This window comes from Somniosus microcephalus, chromosome 13, assembly GCF_052327205.1.
Source record: "Somniosus microcephalus isolate GS21.2 chromosome 13, FLI_Smic_1.0, whole genome shotgun sequence".
Lineage (NCBI taxonomy): Eukaryota > Metazoa > Chordata > Chondrichthyes > Squaliformes > Somniosidae > Somniosus > Somniosus microcephalus.
This window is the reverse complement of record NC_140999.1, coordinates 6,335,975-6,355,200: the sequence shown is the minus strand read 5'-3', so window position 1 is coordinate 6,355,200 and position 19,226 is coordinate 6,335,975. Positions and strand designations below refer to the sequence as shown.

General features: G+C 50.0%; 1 protein-coding gene across 11 annotated transcripts in view; it reads right to left on the bottom strand.

The window, feature by feature from the left end:
- gatad2ab (GATA zinc finger domain containing 2Ab) overlaps positions 1-19,226 on the bottom strand; it is a 183,502-nt gene that overhangs the window by 18,824 nt on the left and 145,452 nt on the right. For 6 of the 11 annotated variants that reach the window (XM_086004407.1, XM_086004408.1, XM_086004405.1 and 3 more), the window contains 4 exons: positions 15,613-15,702; positions 5,324-5,455; positions 2,772-2,963; positions 134-410 (listed from right to left, as the gene is read on the bottom strand). In XM_086004407.1, coding sequence (XP_085860533.1) covers positions 134-410; positions 2,772-2,963; positions 5,324-5,455; positions 15,613-15,702 — 691 coding nt within the window. The remainder of the gene's footprint in view (positions 1-133; positions 411-2,771; positions 2,964-5,323; positions 5,456-15,612; positions 15,703-19,226) is intronic. The other 5 variants (XM_086004415.1, XM_086004410.1, XM_086004414.1 and 2 more) reach the window with 3 other exon arrangements.

The following is a 19,226-nucleotide window of genomic DNA, read 5'->3' as shown; positions in this document are numbered from 1 at the left end:
GGGGAAATGAGAAAGGCACTATTTTCAAAGAGCTGGCATGGACACGATGGGCCGAACGGCCTCCTTCGGTGACACAAGTCTCTATGATTCTGATCGATGGGCAAAATACTGCGCGCGGGAACCACGATGCTACCTTGGGTCTCCAGAAGGTTATGCACCACCTCCTCGAGTCCCACCAGGTAGATGAACTCGTTGTTGGCGGCACTCGGCAGGAAGTTCAGCTCGGGGGCTGGCGGTTTGGGCGGCGGAATTTCCAGCAACGTCTTCTCCAGCTGCTTGCGGAGGGCGAGCTTGGCCGCGGCCTGCCGACTGGCCGGCGAGTCGTTGGAATTCACGGCCGACGACCCTGTATTGCTGCCGGCGTTCGACTGAGCCGAATTCAGCGTCGAAGCTTTCATTGTACTCGAAGCCTGCAAAAGACAATGAGAGAGAGATCAAGCTGGCCGACTGAAGCAGCGAGCGGCTACAATCGAGACAGAACAGAGCTCTTTCCAAACAAACACCTCAAAATGATCTTTTCCTCTCCCGGAGGCACAGTTCTTACTGGGGGTCCAGTTCCAAAAGCACCATTAACCCTCCACTACCATCCCGAGTTTTAGTTATTAATTTATTCATTCATTCGCGGGATGTGGGCGTTGCTGGCAAGGCCAACATTTATTCCCCTCGAGAAGGTGGTGGTGGTGAGCCGCCTTCTTGAACCGCTGCAGTCCGTGAGGTGAAGGTGCTCCCACAGTGCTGTTAGGGAGGGAGTTCCAGGATTTTGACCTGGAACTCTGATATATTTCCAAGTCAGGATGCAGTGTGACTTGGGAGGGGAACTTGGGGAGGTGGCGGTGTTCCCATTCTTCACGTGCAACGCCTGCCCAGTGAGCGACGATGGGCAGCTATGTGATCGTGGGAGGGCCATCACAGCTGTGAAGTGCTGACCCGCGACCCCGCACCTGCATTTTCCAGCAGCAGGGCAGAGGACAGCCACCGAGAGGCTCGCCAAATTTCCTGCGCCCCGGCACCAACTCCAAGTGAAGTGTCTATAGTGACCCCTGACTGACATCCGCACGACCAGGGATTGAGCCTAGGTGTTCTCGCTCTGCAAAGCCAGAAGATTATTAAAAATGATTCACATTAAGCCCACAAGTTTATAAAACTGCAGCCGATTCAGATACAGCGGGACGCTGAACTCACTGACTGAGGGGGGGGGGGGTTACATAGAAGATAGGAGCAGGAGTAGGCCATTCGGCCCCTCGAGCCTGCTCCACCATTCAATGAGATCATGGCTGAACATCCAAATTCAGTACCCTGTCCCTGCTTTCTCCCCATATCCCTTGATCCCTTTGGCCTTAAGAAATATATCCAACTCCTTCTTGAATATATTTAATGAATTGGCCTCTACTGCCTTCTGTGGTAGAGAATTCCACAGGTTCACCACTCTCTGGGTGAAGAAATTCCTCCTCATTTCTGTCCTAAATGGCCTACCCCTTATCCTTAGACTGTGACCCCTGGTTCTGGACTCCCCCGCCATCAGGAACATCCTTCCTGCATTTAGTCTGTCTAGTCCTGTTAGAATTTTATAAGTTTCAATGAGATCCCCTCTCATTCTTCTAAACTCCAGCGAGTACAAGCCCAATCGACCCAATCTCTCCTCATACGTCATTCCTGCCATTCCAGGTATCAGCCTGGTGAATCTTCGCTGCACTCCCACCATGGTTCTTTCAAGATTAATGAAAAGACAATGGAGAAACTGGGCAAGGTAGCATTTGATCACACGGTCCTGATCACATAATCACCTATAGTCCGGAAACAACTGGCGAGAAGCGCTCAATCTCGGAGGCTTCAAACACTCTGCTGAGGGATCCCCTGGTAGCTTAGTGGGCAAAGGCTCCCCCTGGAGCCGCACAGAGCCACTAGGACCAGTTGGGGTTACTGTCTTAAGAGCTCAGGTATTTGATCTCAACCAGGGCAGTTCAAATGGACACACTTTCCCTGGACTGGACTGAGGGGGTCGGGAGATGTTGGAAGCAAGGCCACCCCTCCACCCCCGACATTTCCAATCTGAAAGTGCACATCAGGTGATTGGATTTAGCTGTGAATCCTTCCACAGTCGAACATCTCCCGGTGCAAGAAACTGAAATGTCACTCTGGTGCAAGAAACTGAAATGTCACTCTGGTGCAGCAGGAGGTGCTCTTCTGAAGTTTGGGGGAAGAGACAGAAGGAATGGGTAAAGCTATCAAGGGATTTGGAGAGTGGGCGGGTAAACGGCATTGAGGTACAGATCAGCCATAACCTAATAGAATGGCAGAACAAGTTCAAGGGACTGAATGGCCTACTCATGTTCCTATGTAAGGGAAGGAGCTTTACTTTGCAGGTCACCTTCGATGCTCCTAACCCAGCAGTGCTTGAGCTAACAGCGGGTGAAAAAAACCTGGTAATGTTCCATTCCCCAACAGTGGCATCCTTAAGCACAAAACCCCCCACACATTTGTGAGTATCCATAGCAGGTTAAATAATCAGCGCTAAAATCTGATAAAATAGTCACCATGTTGAAATCAAAACTCGTTCCCCGTCTCCTTCCTTAATTCATTCTTTCCCCAGGATCTCAAAGCCGTGGAGCCCCTTAACACTCTCGGTCCTCCCCTTCCCTTCCTCTTAGTCTTCGGGAGTTTCAAAATCCAGACTCTGTCAGTCCCCCCCCCCGCCCCCCCACCGCGTTTGCGACACTGGGCTGCAGCTCAATGTCTACAAGGTTCAGGTGTTCCCTCCGTCGACAGCTTACCTGTGGAATGTTGACGAGCAGACTGGTGTTGGGGACATTGGCCACGCGGATCAGGCCCTGCGGGAGAATCCTCTGGCCCTGGATCTGCACCGTGTTGGGCACCGATGCCCGGGGGGCCAGTAGCAGGGGCGGCGGGGCGGTGCTGGCATGTGGCCTGATGGCGTGGATTTGCTGGGGAGAAACAGACATTGGCTAACAGAATGGGACAGTGACGGATGGCATGGCGTGAGCGGGGTGGGGGGGGGGGGGGGGGGGGGAAATGAAAGCAAGGCAGAAAAGAAAAGGGAGAGGTTATTCAGGATTCCTGCACGGTACATCGCACTACAGTGCAGTCATACAGATGTAAGCAACCTGCTCACAACTGGAGTAGTGAGTTGCATCATAATATTGCACAAGTTACACTGTATAAAGCAGATTCCACAAATAGGGTGTAAGCAAAGTGTGCAAAAACAAGTTAAAAACTTGAGGAAGGGGAGAAGAGCGAGTTTAATTTATGGAGGGGAGAGAGAGAGAGAGAGAGAGAGAGAGAGAGAGAGAGAGAGAGAGAGAGAGAGAAAAGAGGGCAAGCATGCACTTTTCTGCTACCCATTCCACTCATGGATATAAAAATATTTAAAACCTTCATCTGCCAACATTTATAATCTCCCACAATCACAGATATAACGGGGACCGAGCGTGTACGCTCGTCACGCCGTAACTACGCCCTCCGCACAGTGGCGGTGATACAGTAACACAGGGCGACAACGCAGCAGCCACGTCACGAGCACGCGGCTCAAGAGATCAAGCCCACAGGGCAACATCCGTGGCGTTATTCAACCTGGGTTGATTTAAGTGATTTGCACACTTGGATAGTAGTGAGATTTGCACCACACAAATAAAAAGTAACTAAGGCGATAAAATGCTGCTTTGTGAGAGGCAACAAATCGCAAAGGGGTTGAGGGGGGCGGGGAGGGAAGGTGGGAAATCGATACCATTTTCAGCAACTTTCGTTGCAGCTGACCGTTGGTCCTACAAAGGAGAACTTGGTTTTGACAATAAGGTCGCTTTGAAGTGCTGTTGTACAGTACAGTGCAGCTTAAACAGCATAGAAATAAAAACCGAAAATGCTGGAAATACTCAGCAGGTCAGGCAGCATCTGTGGAGAGAGAAACAGTGCTAATATTTTTGATCTGAAACATCATCTCTCGCCATGGATGCTGCCTGACCTGCTGCATATTTCCAGCATTTTCTGTTTTTATTTCAGATTTCCAGCATCCGCAGTGTTTCGCTTTTAAACAGCGCAGGTGTTAGGTTTAACTTCACTGCAGGCACAAGGAAATGAAATTAGAACCCCATTGATGGCACGTACTAACTTTGATGGCTGCATGGTCTCCCTCTGTATTGAAATTATGTTTCTTCTTGGGATATGAGCAATGCTGGCAAGGCAGCAGTTATTGTCAATCCCTGCTTGCCCAGAGGACATCGAGTCATCTACAGGAAACTCTTTTAACCGGCACCTAAATATCCGGAAATCTCTCTTAACAGGCAAAATTCAGGAGTAGGTTCAGGTAAGTTTGACTATATATTAGTGGCTGTGTAACCAGGGTTCCTGGATCTGTGGCCGTGTAACCGGGGTTCCTGCACCTGTGGCCGTGCAACAGGGACTCCTGGATCTGTGGCCGTGTAACCGGGACTCCTGCACAAGTGCTGTGTAACTGGGGTTCCTGCACCTGCGGCCGTGTACGGGGCTCTCGTACCTTGTTAAGTATGCCTCTCTGTAATCCGGACTTTTTGATCAACCGGCACCACGCTGGTCCCGTCGGTGCTGGATAAAAAAAGAGTATGGGTACATACTCTCCTGAGGGACACGAGTGGGAGTATGGGTACATACTCTCCTGAGGGACACGAGTGAGTCAGTCGGGCTAATGTAACAATTTAACAGTTTTTGTGTTAACACACTGAGCCACTCGGGGACGCAGGTAAAGTTGTCCTCAAACAAGGAGGTCACGCCATCATAAGTCACAAAAAAAAGTGTAGTTTAATTCATTGTGTCCCTCATCAACTTGCTGTATGCAAAACGGATGGGGCTATTTCCCTAAAGTACGGTGACTAACTTTAGCACGGTATGTGAAGCACCTAAAAATATTTTGGAGTGATGTCACAAACTGCTATGCAAATTCAAGTTTGTTTCTGTTTTGAATTTTTTAAAAATAAACTTAAGTTGGGACCACATTGGACTTGGAGGAGTCGCTGGATTCAATCGTCTGAGTGAGCTGAATTAACACAACCGAATTTGCCATGATCACTGATGCAAGTTAATTGCTCAATCGATTTCTGTATAGGAACCCATGCAAAATAAAGGGAAGCAGTGCATTTTTAGTGGCTACTTCACATAGAAACATAGAAGATAGGAGCAGGAGTACGCCATTCGGCCCCTCGAGCCTGTTCCGCCATTTAATGAGATCATGGCTGATCATCCAAATTCAGTACCCTGTCCCTGCTTTCTCCCCATATCCCTTCACCATTCCAATAACCCAACAAACACTCGGCGATTCTCCTCGCTGGTCGCTTACCTGTGCTCCTCTCACTAATGGTGGCATCACTATCTGTGGGTTCTGCTGGGATCCAAGCTTTAAGGTCCCCTGTTGACCCCCACGAACCAACGGTGGTGGGATTATTGTACCCAGCGTGCGGGAAGTGGTTACCTGCAAGACAGGCGTGCATGTTCAGGAATACTTTTTATTAAAACAAACTACAGTCTTCTCTATCCCTTATCAAATTTCTCTGCCATTTTCTCCCTCTTGCCAAAGTCTACTAGGATCTAACTCTTATGGGCACAATTCAATCTCTGCACCTTGCCCCAAGTGACCAGTATTCAGGTATCAGGCTTGGCTGCGAATGCCAGCAAGCTGTTTAACCCGAGGGTTCATCAAATCCAAGCCAAATCGTATCCCAACCTAAAGACTGATGCAGGTGAGACTATATAAGAACATAAGAAATAGGAGCAGGAGTAGGCCATTCGGCCCCTCGAGCCTGCTCCGCCATTCAATAAGATCACGGCTGATCTTCGACCTCAACTCCACTTTCCCGCCCGATCCCTAAATCCCGTGATTCCCTTAGTACCCAAAAATCTATCGATCGGTCTTGAGTATACTCAACGACAAGCCTCTGGGGCGGAGAATTCCAAAGATTCACAACCCTCTGAGTGAAGAAATTTCTCCTCAACTCAGTCTTAAATGGCCGACCCCTTATCCGGAGACTACGAGCCCTAGGTCTAGACCCTCCAGCCAGGGGAGACAGCCTCTCAGCGGACAATAAGTGAACTGCAGACTTGTGAAATGAGTACTTGGTACCAATGTTCCCGTTAAGCTGTGCGGCCGCGCAGCGGTCTGGCGGCCCCGCGCAAGCCGCTCAGCGGCTTTTAAATGGAAAGACTGTGCATGCACGGAAATTTGTATGGGCCGCGCAGCCCGTTTTAAAGGGGCCACGCACCCAAAAAAAATGATCAGGAACATTGCTTGGTCCCCATTTTCACAGTGGAGGCAGAGGACAAAATTGCAGCGTACAAGGGAGAAAATAATGCAACTTTAGACAAACAAATCTCCAGGACCTGACTGTTTCTAACCCCAGATTATTAAAAGAAATTGGTGAGGAAATTGCAGATGCGTTAAGTCGGAATTTTTCGAAGCCCTCTAGATACAGGAATTGTGCCTTTGGGTTGGAAAATTGCATAAATATCACTATTATTTGAGAGAGAGAGAGAGAGAGAGAGAGAGAGAGAAACAAGGTAACTACAGGCCGATCACTTTATCGTGTGTCAGCCAGTAGCTCAGTGGGTAGCACTCTCTCGCCTCTTGAGTTAGAATGGTTGTGGGTTCAAGTCCCACTCTAGAGACTTCAGCACAAAAATCTAGGCTGACACTCCAGTGCAGTGCTGAGGGAGTGCTGCATTGTCGGAGGTACCATCTTTCAGGTGAGATATTAAACCGAGGCCCTGTCTGCCCTCTCAGGTGGACGTAAAAGATCGCATGGCACTATTTCAAAGAAGAGCAGGGGAGTTCTCCCCGGTGTCCTGGGCCAATATTTATCCCTCAACCAACATCACTGAAACAGATGATCTGATCACCATCACATTGCTGTTTGTGGGAGTTGGCTGCTGCGTTTCCGACATTGCAACAGTTCAAAACACGTTCAGTGGTCATGAAAGGCACTATATAAATGCAAGTCTTTCTTTTTATCAGTTGTGGGGAATCTGGAATCTATCAGAGGCAGAGTGACTGAGCACTTAAATTTGAGTTGCTCAGAGAGTCAGCAGGGATTTGTGAAGGGTGAGTCATGTCTGATTAAACTAGTTTAATTTTTTTTTGAAGTGGCCAGTAGCATGGTGGATATGGATGTTGTCTATATGGACTTCCAGAAGGCATCCGATCAGAAGATATACAGTGATGTTCCCCAGAGGTCGGTACTAGGACCACTGCTTTTCTTGATATATATTAATGACTTGGACTTGGGAATACAGGGCACAATTTCAAAATTTGCATTTGACGCAAAACTAGGGAGTATAGTGAACAGTGAGGAGGAGAGTGATAGACTTCAAGACAGACAGACAGGCTGGTGAAATGGGCGGTCACGTGGGAGATGAAATTTAACACAGAAAAGTGCGAAGTGAAACATTTTCAAAGGAAGAATGAGGAGAGGCAATATAAACTAAAGGGTACAATCCTAAAGTGGGTGCTTGAACAGAGAGACCTGGGGGTATGTGTGCACAAATTGTTGAAGGTAGCAGGGCAGGTGGAGAAAGCGGTTAAAAAAGCATACGGGATCCTGGGCTTCATAAATAGAGGCATAGAGGACAAAAGCAAAGAAGTTATGATGAACCTTTATAAAACACTAGTTCGGCCTCAACTGGAGTATTGTGTCCAATTCTGGGCACCGCACTTTAGGAAGGATGTGAAGGCCTTAGAGAGGGTGCAGAAAAGATTTACGAGAATGGTTCTAGGGATGAGAGACTTCAGTTACATGGATAGACTGGAGAAGCTGGAGCTGTTCGCCTCTCAGCAGAGAAGGTTGAGAGGAGATTTGATAGAGGTATTCAAAATTATGAGGGGTCCAGACAGAGTAGATAAAGAGAAACTGTTCCCACTGGCAGAAGGGTCGAGAACCAGAGGACACAGATTTAAGGTGATTTGCAAAAGAACCAAAGGCAACATGAGGAAAAACTTTTTTTACGCAGCGAGTGGTTAGGATCTGGAATGCACTGCCTGAAAGGGCGATGGAGGCAGATTCAATCGTGGCTTTCAAAAGAGAATTGGATAAGTACCTGAAAGAAAATTTTTTGCAGGGCTACGGGGAAAGGGCGGGGGAGTGGGACTTCAAGTGCTTTTGCGACAGGCCAAATAGCCTCCTTCTGTGCTGCAACGATTCTATGATAAGGTGCTGCATGAGAGATTAACAAAAATGAAAGTGCACAGAATTGGAGGTAACCTGGTTATTGTTTTCTTTTTATTCATTCATGGGGTGTGGGTGTCGCCGTCAAGGCCAGCATTTATTGCCCATCCCTAATTGCCCTCGAGAAGGTGGTGGTGAGCCGCCTTCTTGAACCGCTGCAGTCTGTGTGGTGAAGGTACTCCCGCAGTACTGTTAGGGAGGGAGTTCCAGGATTCTGACCCAGCGACGATGAAGGATCAGCGATATACTTCCAAGTTAGGATGGTGTGTGACTTGGAAGGGAACTTGGAGGTGGTGCTGTTCCAATTTGCCTGCTGCCTTTGTCCTTCTAGGTGGCAGAGGTCGCGGGTTTGGGAGGTGCTTAAGGACAGAAAACAGCGAGTCATGGTAAATGGTTGTTTTGCAGACTGGAAGATGGCAGACAGTGGTGTTCACCAAGGGTCAGTGCGAGGACCACTGCTTTTTTTGATCTAAATGACTTGGATATTGGAATACAGAGTAAAATTTCAAAATTTGCCGATGATACCAAACTTGGAGGTGTGGCAAGCAGTGAGGATGATACCAATCGACTGCAACAGGACATAGATAGGCTAGCAGAATGGGTAGACAAGTGGCAGATGTAATTTAATAGAGAAGTGCGAGGTGATACATTTTGGCAGAAGGGATAAGGAGAGGCAATATACACATAATGGCACAGTTCTAGAGTGTGTGCAGGGACAGAGGGACCTGGGGGTTCATGTGCATAGATCTCTGAAGGTGGCAGGACATATTGAGAGAGTGGTTAGCAAAGCATGTTTGGCTTCATGAATAGAGGTATTGAGTATAAATGCAGGGAAGTTATGCTGAACCTTTATAAAGCTCTGGTTAGGCCACAACTAGAGTATTTCGTCCAGTTCTGATCACCACACTTTAGGAAGGATGTGAAGGTCCTTGAGAGGGTGCAGAGGAGATTTACCAGGATGGTTCCAGGGATGAGGGATTTTAGCTACAAGGTTAGTTTGGAGAATCTGGGGTTGTTCTCCTTGGAGATTTGACAGAAGTGTACAAGATTATGACGGGTTTGGATATGGCAGAAAGGGAAAGGCTGTCCCCATTAGCTATGGTACAAGGACTAGGAGACACAGATTTAAGGTTTTGGGCAAGAGATACAGGGGGGATGTGAAGACATCTTCAAAGGCCTCCAGTCAACATTTTGAACTCTTACAAAATGCCAGTGCATCCAAAGCACCATCACCCGCATCTTGCCCCACACTAAGTTCCACTCGCTATCACCTTTGTGACCTCCCCATTATAAAACAAAATCACCACTCATTTAAGAGCTCTACTCTTGAATTCCCTTCTACACCCCTCCACCTCTCTATTTCCCTCACTGCCTTTAAAAGCCTCGTGAAAACCTCGCTGTCTGACTGTGCTTTCAGTCACCTCTCCAAATTCTCCTACGACATTTCACTTCTCCTCTATGAAGTGCCTTGGGATATTCAATAAAAGACCTGCATTTATATAGTGCCTTTCACGACCACCGGACATCCCAAAGCGCTTTACAGCCAATAACATTCTTTTTTAAAGTGTAGTCACTGTTGTAATGTAGGAAACGGGGCAGCCAATTTGTGCACAGCAAGCTCCCACAAACAGCAATGTGATAATGAACTGATAATCTGTTTTTGTGATGTTGATTGAGGGATAAATATTGGCCAGAACACCGGGGATAACTCTCCTACTCCTCTTCGAAATAGTGCCATGGGATCCTTTACATCCACCTGAGCGAGTAGGCGGGGCCTCGGTTTAACGTCTCATCTGAAAGACGGCATCTCCGACAGTGCAGCACTCCCTCAGTACTGCACTGGGGAGTGACAGCCTAGACTTTTGTGCTCAAGTCTCTGGAGTGGGACTTGAACCCACAAACTTCTGACTCAGACGAGAGAGAGAGCTGCCCACTGAGCCACGGCTGACATGTTAAAGGCATTGAGTAAATCCAGTTTCTATTAACCCTTGATGTGTCTGGCTACGTTGGACACAGGGAGGGGGATTAGTTGGACAGTATCGGAGTGCCGACATTGGGTCGAACTTGAGTCCTCCGTTTGCCTAATAACAATGACTGCTCTTCAAAATGAATTAATTGGCTGTGTGAAGCGCTTTGGGACATCCTGGGACTGTGATAATGTGCTATATAAATGCAAGTTCATTCTTTTAAACACATTTTACACAAATTATTTTTGAAGAGCAGTGACTTCTGTAATAATTCCAATGCACAAGTCCGGCTCGCTTCATGTGACTCTTGCCTGAGTCAGGAGGCCGTGGGTTCAAACCTCACTCCAGGGTTTCTGTACATATTCGATTATGACACCTCAGTCAGTACTGTGCAAGTGCTGCAATGCTGGAGGTGCCGGCTTTCGGATGAGATGTTAAACCGAGGCTGCATCTGCCTGGTCACGTAGCTGTGGAAGATCCCACGTCACTATTCGAATAGTGTTGGATGAATCACAATTTCCTTCAATTAAACATTGGGAAGACCGAAGATATTGTCTTTGGCCCCTGCCAAAAACTCAGTTGGCCTCGCCACCGATTCTATACCCCTCCTGGCCACTGTCTTAGGCTGAGCCAGACTGTTCGCAATCCTGAGCCAAACTTCCGACCCCATACCCTCTCCATCACAAAGACCACCAACTTCCAGCTCCCCAACATCATCTGTCTCTGCCCCTGCCTCGACTAACCTGCTGCTGAAACCCTCATCCATGCTTTCGTTACCGCTAGACTTGATTATTACTATGCTTTCCTGGCCAGCCTTGCAACTTCCACGCTCCATAAAGTTGCGCTCATCCAAAACTCGGCTGCCCGTGTCCTAACCCGCACTAAGTTCCGTTCACCCATCACCGCCGTTCTTGCTGGCCTACATTGGGTCACGGTCCACCAACACCATAGCATTTAAAACGCTCATCCTTGCGCTCAAATCCCTCATGGCCTCGTCCCTCCCCATCTCTGTAACCCCCCCTCCAGGCCCTACAACCCTCTAAGAACTCAGCGTTCCCTCAACTCTGGCCTCTTGTGCATCCCCCTATCCCTTTGCCCCACCATTGGCAGCCGTGCCTTCAGCTGTCTAGGCCCTAAGCTCTAGAATAAACCTCCTTAAACCTCTTCTTCTCTCCCTCCTCTTTTAAGATGCTCCTTAAAACCTACCTTTTTGACCAAGCTTTTAGTCACCTGCCAGAATATCTCCTCCTTGGGCTCAGTGTCAATTTTTGCCTACTTACGCTTCTATGAAGCACTGTGGGACATTTTACTAGTTAAAGACACTGTAAATATGCAAGAAGTAGTAGTGTTTGTTAGCGGAGGTTGTCGTACTGCTCAATTTTTCCCTCTTTAGGGAGGTAGGTGAAGTAAAGAAAAAAGGAACTTGCATCTATATAGCACCTTTCATGTCCTCAGTATGTCCCAAAGTGTTTTACAGCCAGTGGAGTACTTTGGAACTGTAATTACCATGGGAAATATGGCAGCCAATTTATGTACAGCAAGGTCCCACAAATAGCAATTAGATAAATGACCAGATTTTTTTTTTTCTTTTTTTTTTAAACAAGTGATGTTGGTCGAGGGTTAAATATTGGTCAGGTTAAAAGGAGAACTCCCCTGCTCTTCTTCCAATAGTGCCTTGAGATCTTTTACATCCACCTGAGAGCGCAGACGGAGCCTCGGTTTAACGTTGTATCCGAAAGACGGCACCTCCGACAGTGCAGCACTCCCTCAGCACTGCACTGGGAGTGTCGGCCTAGATTTTGTGCTCAAGTCTCTGGAGTGGGGACTTGAACCCACGACCTTCTGACTCAGAGGCAAGAGAGAGAGTGCGGCCCACTGAGCCACGGCTGACACCTCTTTCTCTTTTAAAAAAAAAAGCAATGTTCCCACTAAATGTTTTTTTGCGCACTGTACCTATACCTTTGCTGTAATTGCGGTATCTTAGAGGGAACAGCTCGTGAGCAGCCTGCGTGGCGACTTCCCGATTGCTGCGTGGCCGTGCATGCCTGCCGCTTAGAGGGAACATTGATCAAGCGGTTGGGTGGGGCAGGAAGTAACTCCACAATAGAATAATTAGAGTTGGAAATAATAAGTGGACTTTGCATAGAATGGCTTTAGTGGCTGGAATGACCTTTTGTCACTCCAGATTATACGCTCTTAACTGGCACCGAGGTCCAGTGGGAAGTTCAGTTCCCCATTCTCTGTGGCAGAAAAACTGTGGGAGGGATTTCCTTTAAGAATTAGAAACAATTCATTAGAAATGAGAACTAATTTTCACAAGCAGCCGCCAGAATCAAGCATATTTCTGGCATGGGTTGTGAAGAGGGAGAGAAGGGAAGGAAGGAATGCTAATTGCACTGCATAAGGTTATAATTCATCAACTCGTGAGTACGTGCAGTGAATTACATCCAAGAAAGACTATTAGTCAGTCCCAAACAAGACGCACTGCATTTCAGGACACCTTCAGTTCACTGCGCTGTATAATGTAAATCAGGCAAAGCAAAATTACAGATCTGTGATTGTACTGCCGGGTTACACGAGACGGCCCCCTGCCCATGGGATACAAGAGCCGCACCCCCCACAACTCCCAAGGGGTCACAGGGGTTGTGTCTCTTCCCGCCCCCCACCGGGCCGGGGCCCCCCCCCCCTCGGGGTGGGGTAGGCGGGCCGGGGCCCCCCCCCTCGGGGTGGGGTGGGCGGGCCGGGGCCCCCCCCTCGGGGTGGGGTAGGCGGGCCGGGGGGCCCCCCCCTCGGGGTGGGGTAGGCGGGCCGGGGGCCCCCCCCTCGGGGTGGGGTAGGCGGGCCGGGGGCCCCCCCCCCCTCGGGGTGGGGTAGGCGGGCCGGGGGCCCCCCCCCCCTCGGGGTAGGCTGGCCGGGGCCCCCCCCCCTCGGGGTAGGCGGGCCGGGGCCCCCCCCCCCTCGGGGTAGGCGGGCCGGGGCCCCCCCCCCTCGGGGTGGGGTAGGCGGGCCGGGCCCCCCCCCCCCCTCGGGGTGGGGTAGGCGGGCCGGGGCCCCCCCCCTCGGGGTGGGGTAGGCGGGCCGGGCCCCCCCCCCTCGGGGTGGGGTAGGCGGGCCGGGCCCCCCCCCCCCTCGGGGTAGGCGGGCCGGGGCCCCCCCCCCCCCTCGGGGTAGGCGGGCCGGGGCCCCCCCCCCCCTCGGGGTAGGCGGGCCGGGGCCCCCCCCCCCTCGGGGTAGGCGGGCCGGGCCCCCCCCCCCCCTCGGGGTAGGCGGGCCGGGCCCCCCCCCCTCGGGGTAGGCGGGCCGGGCCCCCCCCCCCCTCGGGGTAGGCGGGCCGGGCCCCCCCCCTCGGGGTAGGCGGGCCGGGCCCCCCCCCCTCGGGGTAGGCGGGCCGGGCCCCCCCCCCCTCGGGGTAGGCGGGCCGGGCCCCCCCCCCTCGGGGTAGGCGGGCCGGGCCCCCCCCCCTCGGGGTAGGCGGGCCGGGCCCCCCCCCCCTCGGGGTAGGCGGGCCGGGCCCCCCCCCCCCTCGGGGTAGGCGGGCCGGGCCCCCCCCCCTCGGGGTAGGTGGGCCGGGTCCCCCCCTCGGGGTAGGCGGGCCGGGTCAGTAGAAGCACCTGCACAGCCTGAAACTTGTGGTAACATCTAGTTTAAAAGTGCCTTTGCAAAACATTAGAATGAATTAAAACTCAGGGAAAATCTCTTCTAAAAATAGTGAACGAGGTGAAGCCCTAGAACTCAAATGGCCAAGAATTTTATTTCCAAAGAATAAGGATATGAATTCCCATCCTAGGGTTGCCTGGCCCTCAGAATTGCTTGCTTTGGCTAGGCGAGTTCATAAGTTCTAAAGTAGCGGTTAAAGAAAACACCAAGCAGGCACGAGACATTCCAGGTTAAGAAAAATATGAAAATGCTCAATTTTCACTCCGTTTTCCTCCGAACTCCTGCAACAGGTAGTTCACACCCCAGCAATACAGTGCACCCGACAAAAAAAAAGCAGCGTCACCCCTCCATTTCACACAACACTCTCGGATGATATGCTCAATGTACCCATTGACAAGGGTGGCCAAAGCCCAGGGCTAGCGTTTTCTGAAGATGGCGGCCGTGACGGTCCGGTGCTGAGAGCGCTCTCCCTGCTTCGGGCGGCCAGCTCTCGCCGCTTGCTCCCGCAACCGGAGCGAGGTGCTCGGCGAGTCGGGCAGAGGCAGCGCAGCGCAGTGAGCAGCAGCCATAAAGTCGACCCGCTGGAGCACATCGGCCGGCAGCTCCTCGGCGGGAAGGAATTCTGACTGGGAGGAGGGGAGCCGAGCATGGCGGCCAGAGGCCGACCCGTGAGAGGGAGAAGCAGGCCCCGGGCCGTGGAGCTGGCGACGGTGAGGAGGAGGCCGCGGCGATTGGAGCATTCACATCCCGACGATGTGTTCGGCGAGTCGGGCGGTGGAGTGCAGCGCAACGACCAGCAGACACATCGACACGCTGTAGCACGTCGGCCGGCAGCTCCATGACGGGTAACTCGCAGTCCGGATGGGAGGAGGGGAGCCGGGCATGGCGGCCAGAGAGGGAGAAGCAGGCCACCACACGTGGAGCCGGCAACAGTGAGGAGGAGGCCGCGGTGAAGAGGAGGACGGAGCGGCTGAGGGACATCGTGCTCCCACTGCCACGCGGCGCTGTATGTATAGCTGACGCGTCCCTACGGGGAATAAGCATTCCATTGTACTTGTACTGGTTACATATGGCAAATAAAGCTGAACTGAACTGAACTTGACCAACCCGAATGGGCAGTTACCTCCATTCCAAAAAACTATGGTTAGAATATGTACCTCAGTGTTGTCACTAAACTTATTTAGTGACAACAGAAGAGTGCCCCTCAAGTTAATCTGCTTCACTTCTGTGCGACGCCCTTCAGTAATCATCACCACACTACGACCGACCTGTACCCACCAGGATGTCACTGCCAAACAGCTCAAAATGCTCCCTCCACATACAACCCAAGTATAGAATTGTACAGCTGGATGGCTTTCCACAGTTCCAAGTGGAAAATTTTCACCAGACTCATTGCAAGTTACTGAAATCCCAGTGACAACACTGTTCCTATATGCAGCAAAACAGATACAGAGGGGATTAGAAGGCTGCAATTTGGTTTTAAGATTCTGCTGACTGTGCAGTCTTCCAGTTTGTCGATTCCTAGTGGGGAATTCCAGCCTTGCAACGCCCTGTGCAATCTCCAATAGTCCTCTTGCTGCATTGTCGCTTCGCTGTAACGCCAAGTTCCGTTTTTAGACATACCCGAGGTCAGTCTTGTAACCCAAGGTCCTGATGAAGAAGCCCAATCTCTTACTGCCCTGTCCCAACCGAGAACTCACCTCAAGCCACCTCTGTTTCCGCCCCCTCGCCCCCCACTCCTTTGATGCTCACAACCCAAAGCCTGGCAAGGCCCCAGTTGCTACACTGACCTGAAAGTTGGGCTTGCCAGCGGGGACATGCAGCGTTCCCCGGACCAGCGGGGGTGGGGTGGCCATGGCAGTGCCTGTCGAGACAGCAGGCTGGGAAGAGAATATTGAAAAGAAGCACAAATACACGTGAGAAAGCCGAGGAACACAAAGCAAACGTACATTGCCCCTTTGAAGAGATATCCTGTTGTAATCACCCAGGCCAATCAGACTGACAGACAGGACAGGTCAGTTGTTTAATTAAAAAAAGCAGTGCATCTGAACTCCAATCTCAGCAAACTCCTGGGCACAAACTGTTCTCCCTCCTGCGGTCCGGACGTCGGTACCGCAGCATCCGAACCAGGACCAGCAGGTTTAAGAACAGTTTCTATCCACAGGCAGTGCGCCTACTGAACTGCTAATCGCACTGCCCCATATATTATTCTGGTTATATGTTTATGTAAATATATATATTATACTTATATTACCATATATTTATCATATTACATTACTATTATTTCCAGTGGTAATTGAGGCTTTTTTATACTATTCATCACATCCTGCAACTTGGACTGTTATTGCTATACTTTTTACTTATTGTTTTTATTTATACTTGTTTTTATTTTTTTGCTTTTATATTATATGCTTGTATTGTGGGAGTGAGTGGGGAGTAAGCATTCCATTGTACTAGTTACATATGGCAATAAAATGATCTTGAATCTTGAAATTACACCAATGTGGATTCTAACCCCGCTTCTCACCATTCTTACAGCTCCTCGCAGTCAGATTTCCAACGTAGTGTCAACTTGCTCTAAAGGGCCATACCTACTGTTGCTTAGATTTGATTCAATCTCTGGTCCCAAAAGGTAAAAGGGACAGCAGTCTTGAGAACTGCGCCGCCCAGACTCTCTACACAGATTGTAGATCTTGAGTTTACATCTTCCCACCCGTTTCCTTTCTTCCGGTCAGTGCTTCCATCACTTTAATCACCTGATAGCTAACAGGAGGAGCCAAAGAAACTACAGGGCAAAGCAAATCATTTCAGGGGTTCTGCTACTAAGCAGCATCCCCAACAGGCAAGAGATACCTGCTTTGCTTGGCTCAATTGGTAACCCACTTGGTTCGAGCACTATACAGGCAATGGCAGCTCATTTTTGAATCCTAGGTTCCAGTCTGAGAATGAACGTTTTCCCGTGAAAACCCTCCTTGTGCCCTGCCTGCCCCGTGAGATCAATTTTTCTGTTAAAAATAGAAAAGTGACCAAAAGAACACGAGAAACTCTCAACCCCATCCCCAAACGAGCGGGCTGACTCGTGCCCGCCTGACTGACAAATAAACATACAAAATCAAACGTGAGCAAAGAGGCCCATCACCTTCATCCCACCCACGAGATGGTCCAGCCTCGTGTGCTACCCTACCCAACCACGCGAGTGACGCTAATTCAGGGCAAGCAACAGAAAGAGTTAAAAACCTAGGCGGAAAGCTAGCTGGGAAAATTTCTCCAATCAAACAATTTTCAGGAGATCATGATTACCCACCATGAGGTATCACGAGGAAATCTCATCTCTCCCCCACCCCCAATATGCTGCCACACCCCTCCTCACTCGGAAGCTTAGCAAGTGCCTCCTTAAAAGGACATTAAAAAAAAAAACACTCATTGCATCTACAACCGCTTTAAACATTAGGACAGCGAAAAACATAGGAACTCCGCTCTAATTCAAACGAGATTGGGCAAGAGGAGTATTAATCAAGGTAAAAATAAACTTTCAAAAAAGTGTAATAAGATGAAACGCTAAAAATTGCATTTAATGGCTCTTTTACATTAACAAGGCCATAAAACAACGATCGATGAAGTAGGTCACGGTTTTTAGAACCAGATATCTCTTCAAAAATTTCATATGCAGCTTAAGCAAGTCATGGCAAGGTTCATAAGGCAATAGTTGGCACAGAGAAAGAGAACCAAGTTGAGCAACTTAACCATTTCAACAGAGTGCCCCGTGGGGCTTTTACAATAGGCATTCCACCATATAACATGCAAAATTCAAGCCTCTTGTAAGGTTTTTTGGGGGGGGGTTGAATTCCCCATCTTCCTCCCCCATCATTAGTTCTCTACTTTCTCTCTCTGTTGCTCCTCTCCTGAAGGCGCAAACTCCTGCTGGGGTACAGACTATAGAGGGAGGAGCGGCGCATGCAGCGGGTCATTCTTAGTGTGAGTGCCTAGACAGTGAGTATTGCCATGCTATACAGTATTACAAGAGAGGCCAACCCTGCCCTCATGTGTTTCCCAGCAGGAGGGGAGGGGGGGTCAGTGGATACCGATCAGGTGTGGGAGCCTTGGTTGATTCTCCCTTCCCTAAGGCTTAGGGTGCCGAGACCAATTGTAGCACCCTCTCACCGCCCCCCCCCCCGACCCCACTCAATGCCACTCCAGCCAAGATCAGCTATCTGAACCGAGGCCAGAAACTGGTCACGGGACATTCTGGTCTGTATGGATAGCCACATACTAAACCATTAGCAATGAGACAACTAGGAGACCCCAACGTTCCCTCTAAGCTGCGCGTCTGTGCAGTTCTCTGCCGGTCCCGGTCACGCACTGTGAATGGGTTGCGCACCCAAAAAAAAATTAGGGGCAACATTGGGAGAGACTGGTTGAATTGGTTTGTTTTTTTTAATTGACTTTTGAGCGATAGATTTCGCTAGGTAAGGGTATTAAGCATTACGGAACCAAGGCAGGTAGATGGAGTTAAGATACAGATCAGCCGTGATCTAATTGGATGGCGGAACAGGCTCGAGGGGCTGAATGGCCGAAGTCCGTTCCTATAAATAAGTCTGCAACAAAAAGCACAATTAGCTTGGGGGTGGGGTGGGGGGAAGAATTGCCTGGTCGCTATGGGTTCCTATATTCCCACAGTGCAGTTAATCGTGTGCTGGTCTGATATGAGGTGGCTGCAGTACTGGGCTGTGGCAGCAAGGGGGCAGCTGGTCCCCATGTTAAAATAAAAGCCAACCATTTCTAACATGGTCTGCTGAATCTGCAGTCAGGGGTGAAATCCAAACCCTTTAGATAGAATAGTCAACCCCAGAACTTGATCTGGGAGAGATTATAATCGAAGCAAGCATTGTAGAAATCTCTGCAACTACTTCAAACTCAAAATAATCCAGAATTTTCTTCTGTAGTACATAAGTATTTCTTAACGAGTTAACAGGAGGCTGCAGTAACAAAAGACAAGATTTAAGATTTTGGAAATGCATTTTAAAATCAATAGTCAGCAACGAGGTAGAATGGAGGAACAAGATCACTGCTTCAAACCCATTAACAGGCTATCGCCCTGCACAGCCCTTTAAGGATGGTCGATTAAACAGAGCTGCCAGGATTCATCCCAGCACACGCAAGCGGTGGTTGCAAAAGACACAATAACTATTTCTCCACCTTCTCTCCCCTCCACTCTTCCCAAAATCAGCAATAGGCTCCACCACTCCACATGGAACACATTTTGGTGGGATGAATGCACAACAAGCTTTTTTGGCGGCTCCACGTGTTAGCGCGGACACAGGGCGTTGGCAGGCTATTTGTCCATGGGAGGCATCGCGGCCAAGCCGAATCCTGTTCATAAACCTGCCTTAACTTAACGTGCACA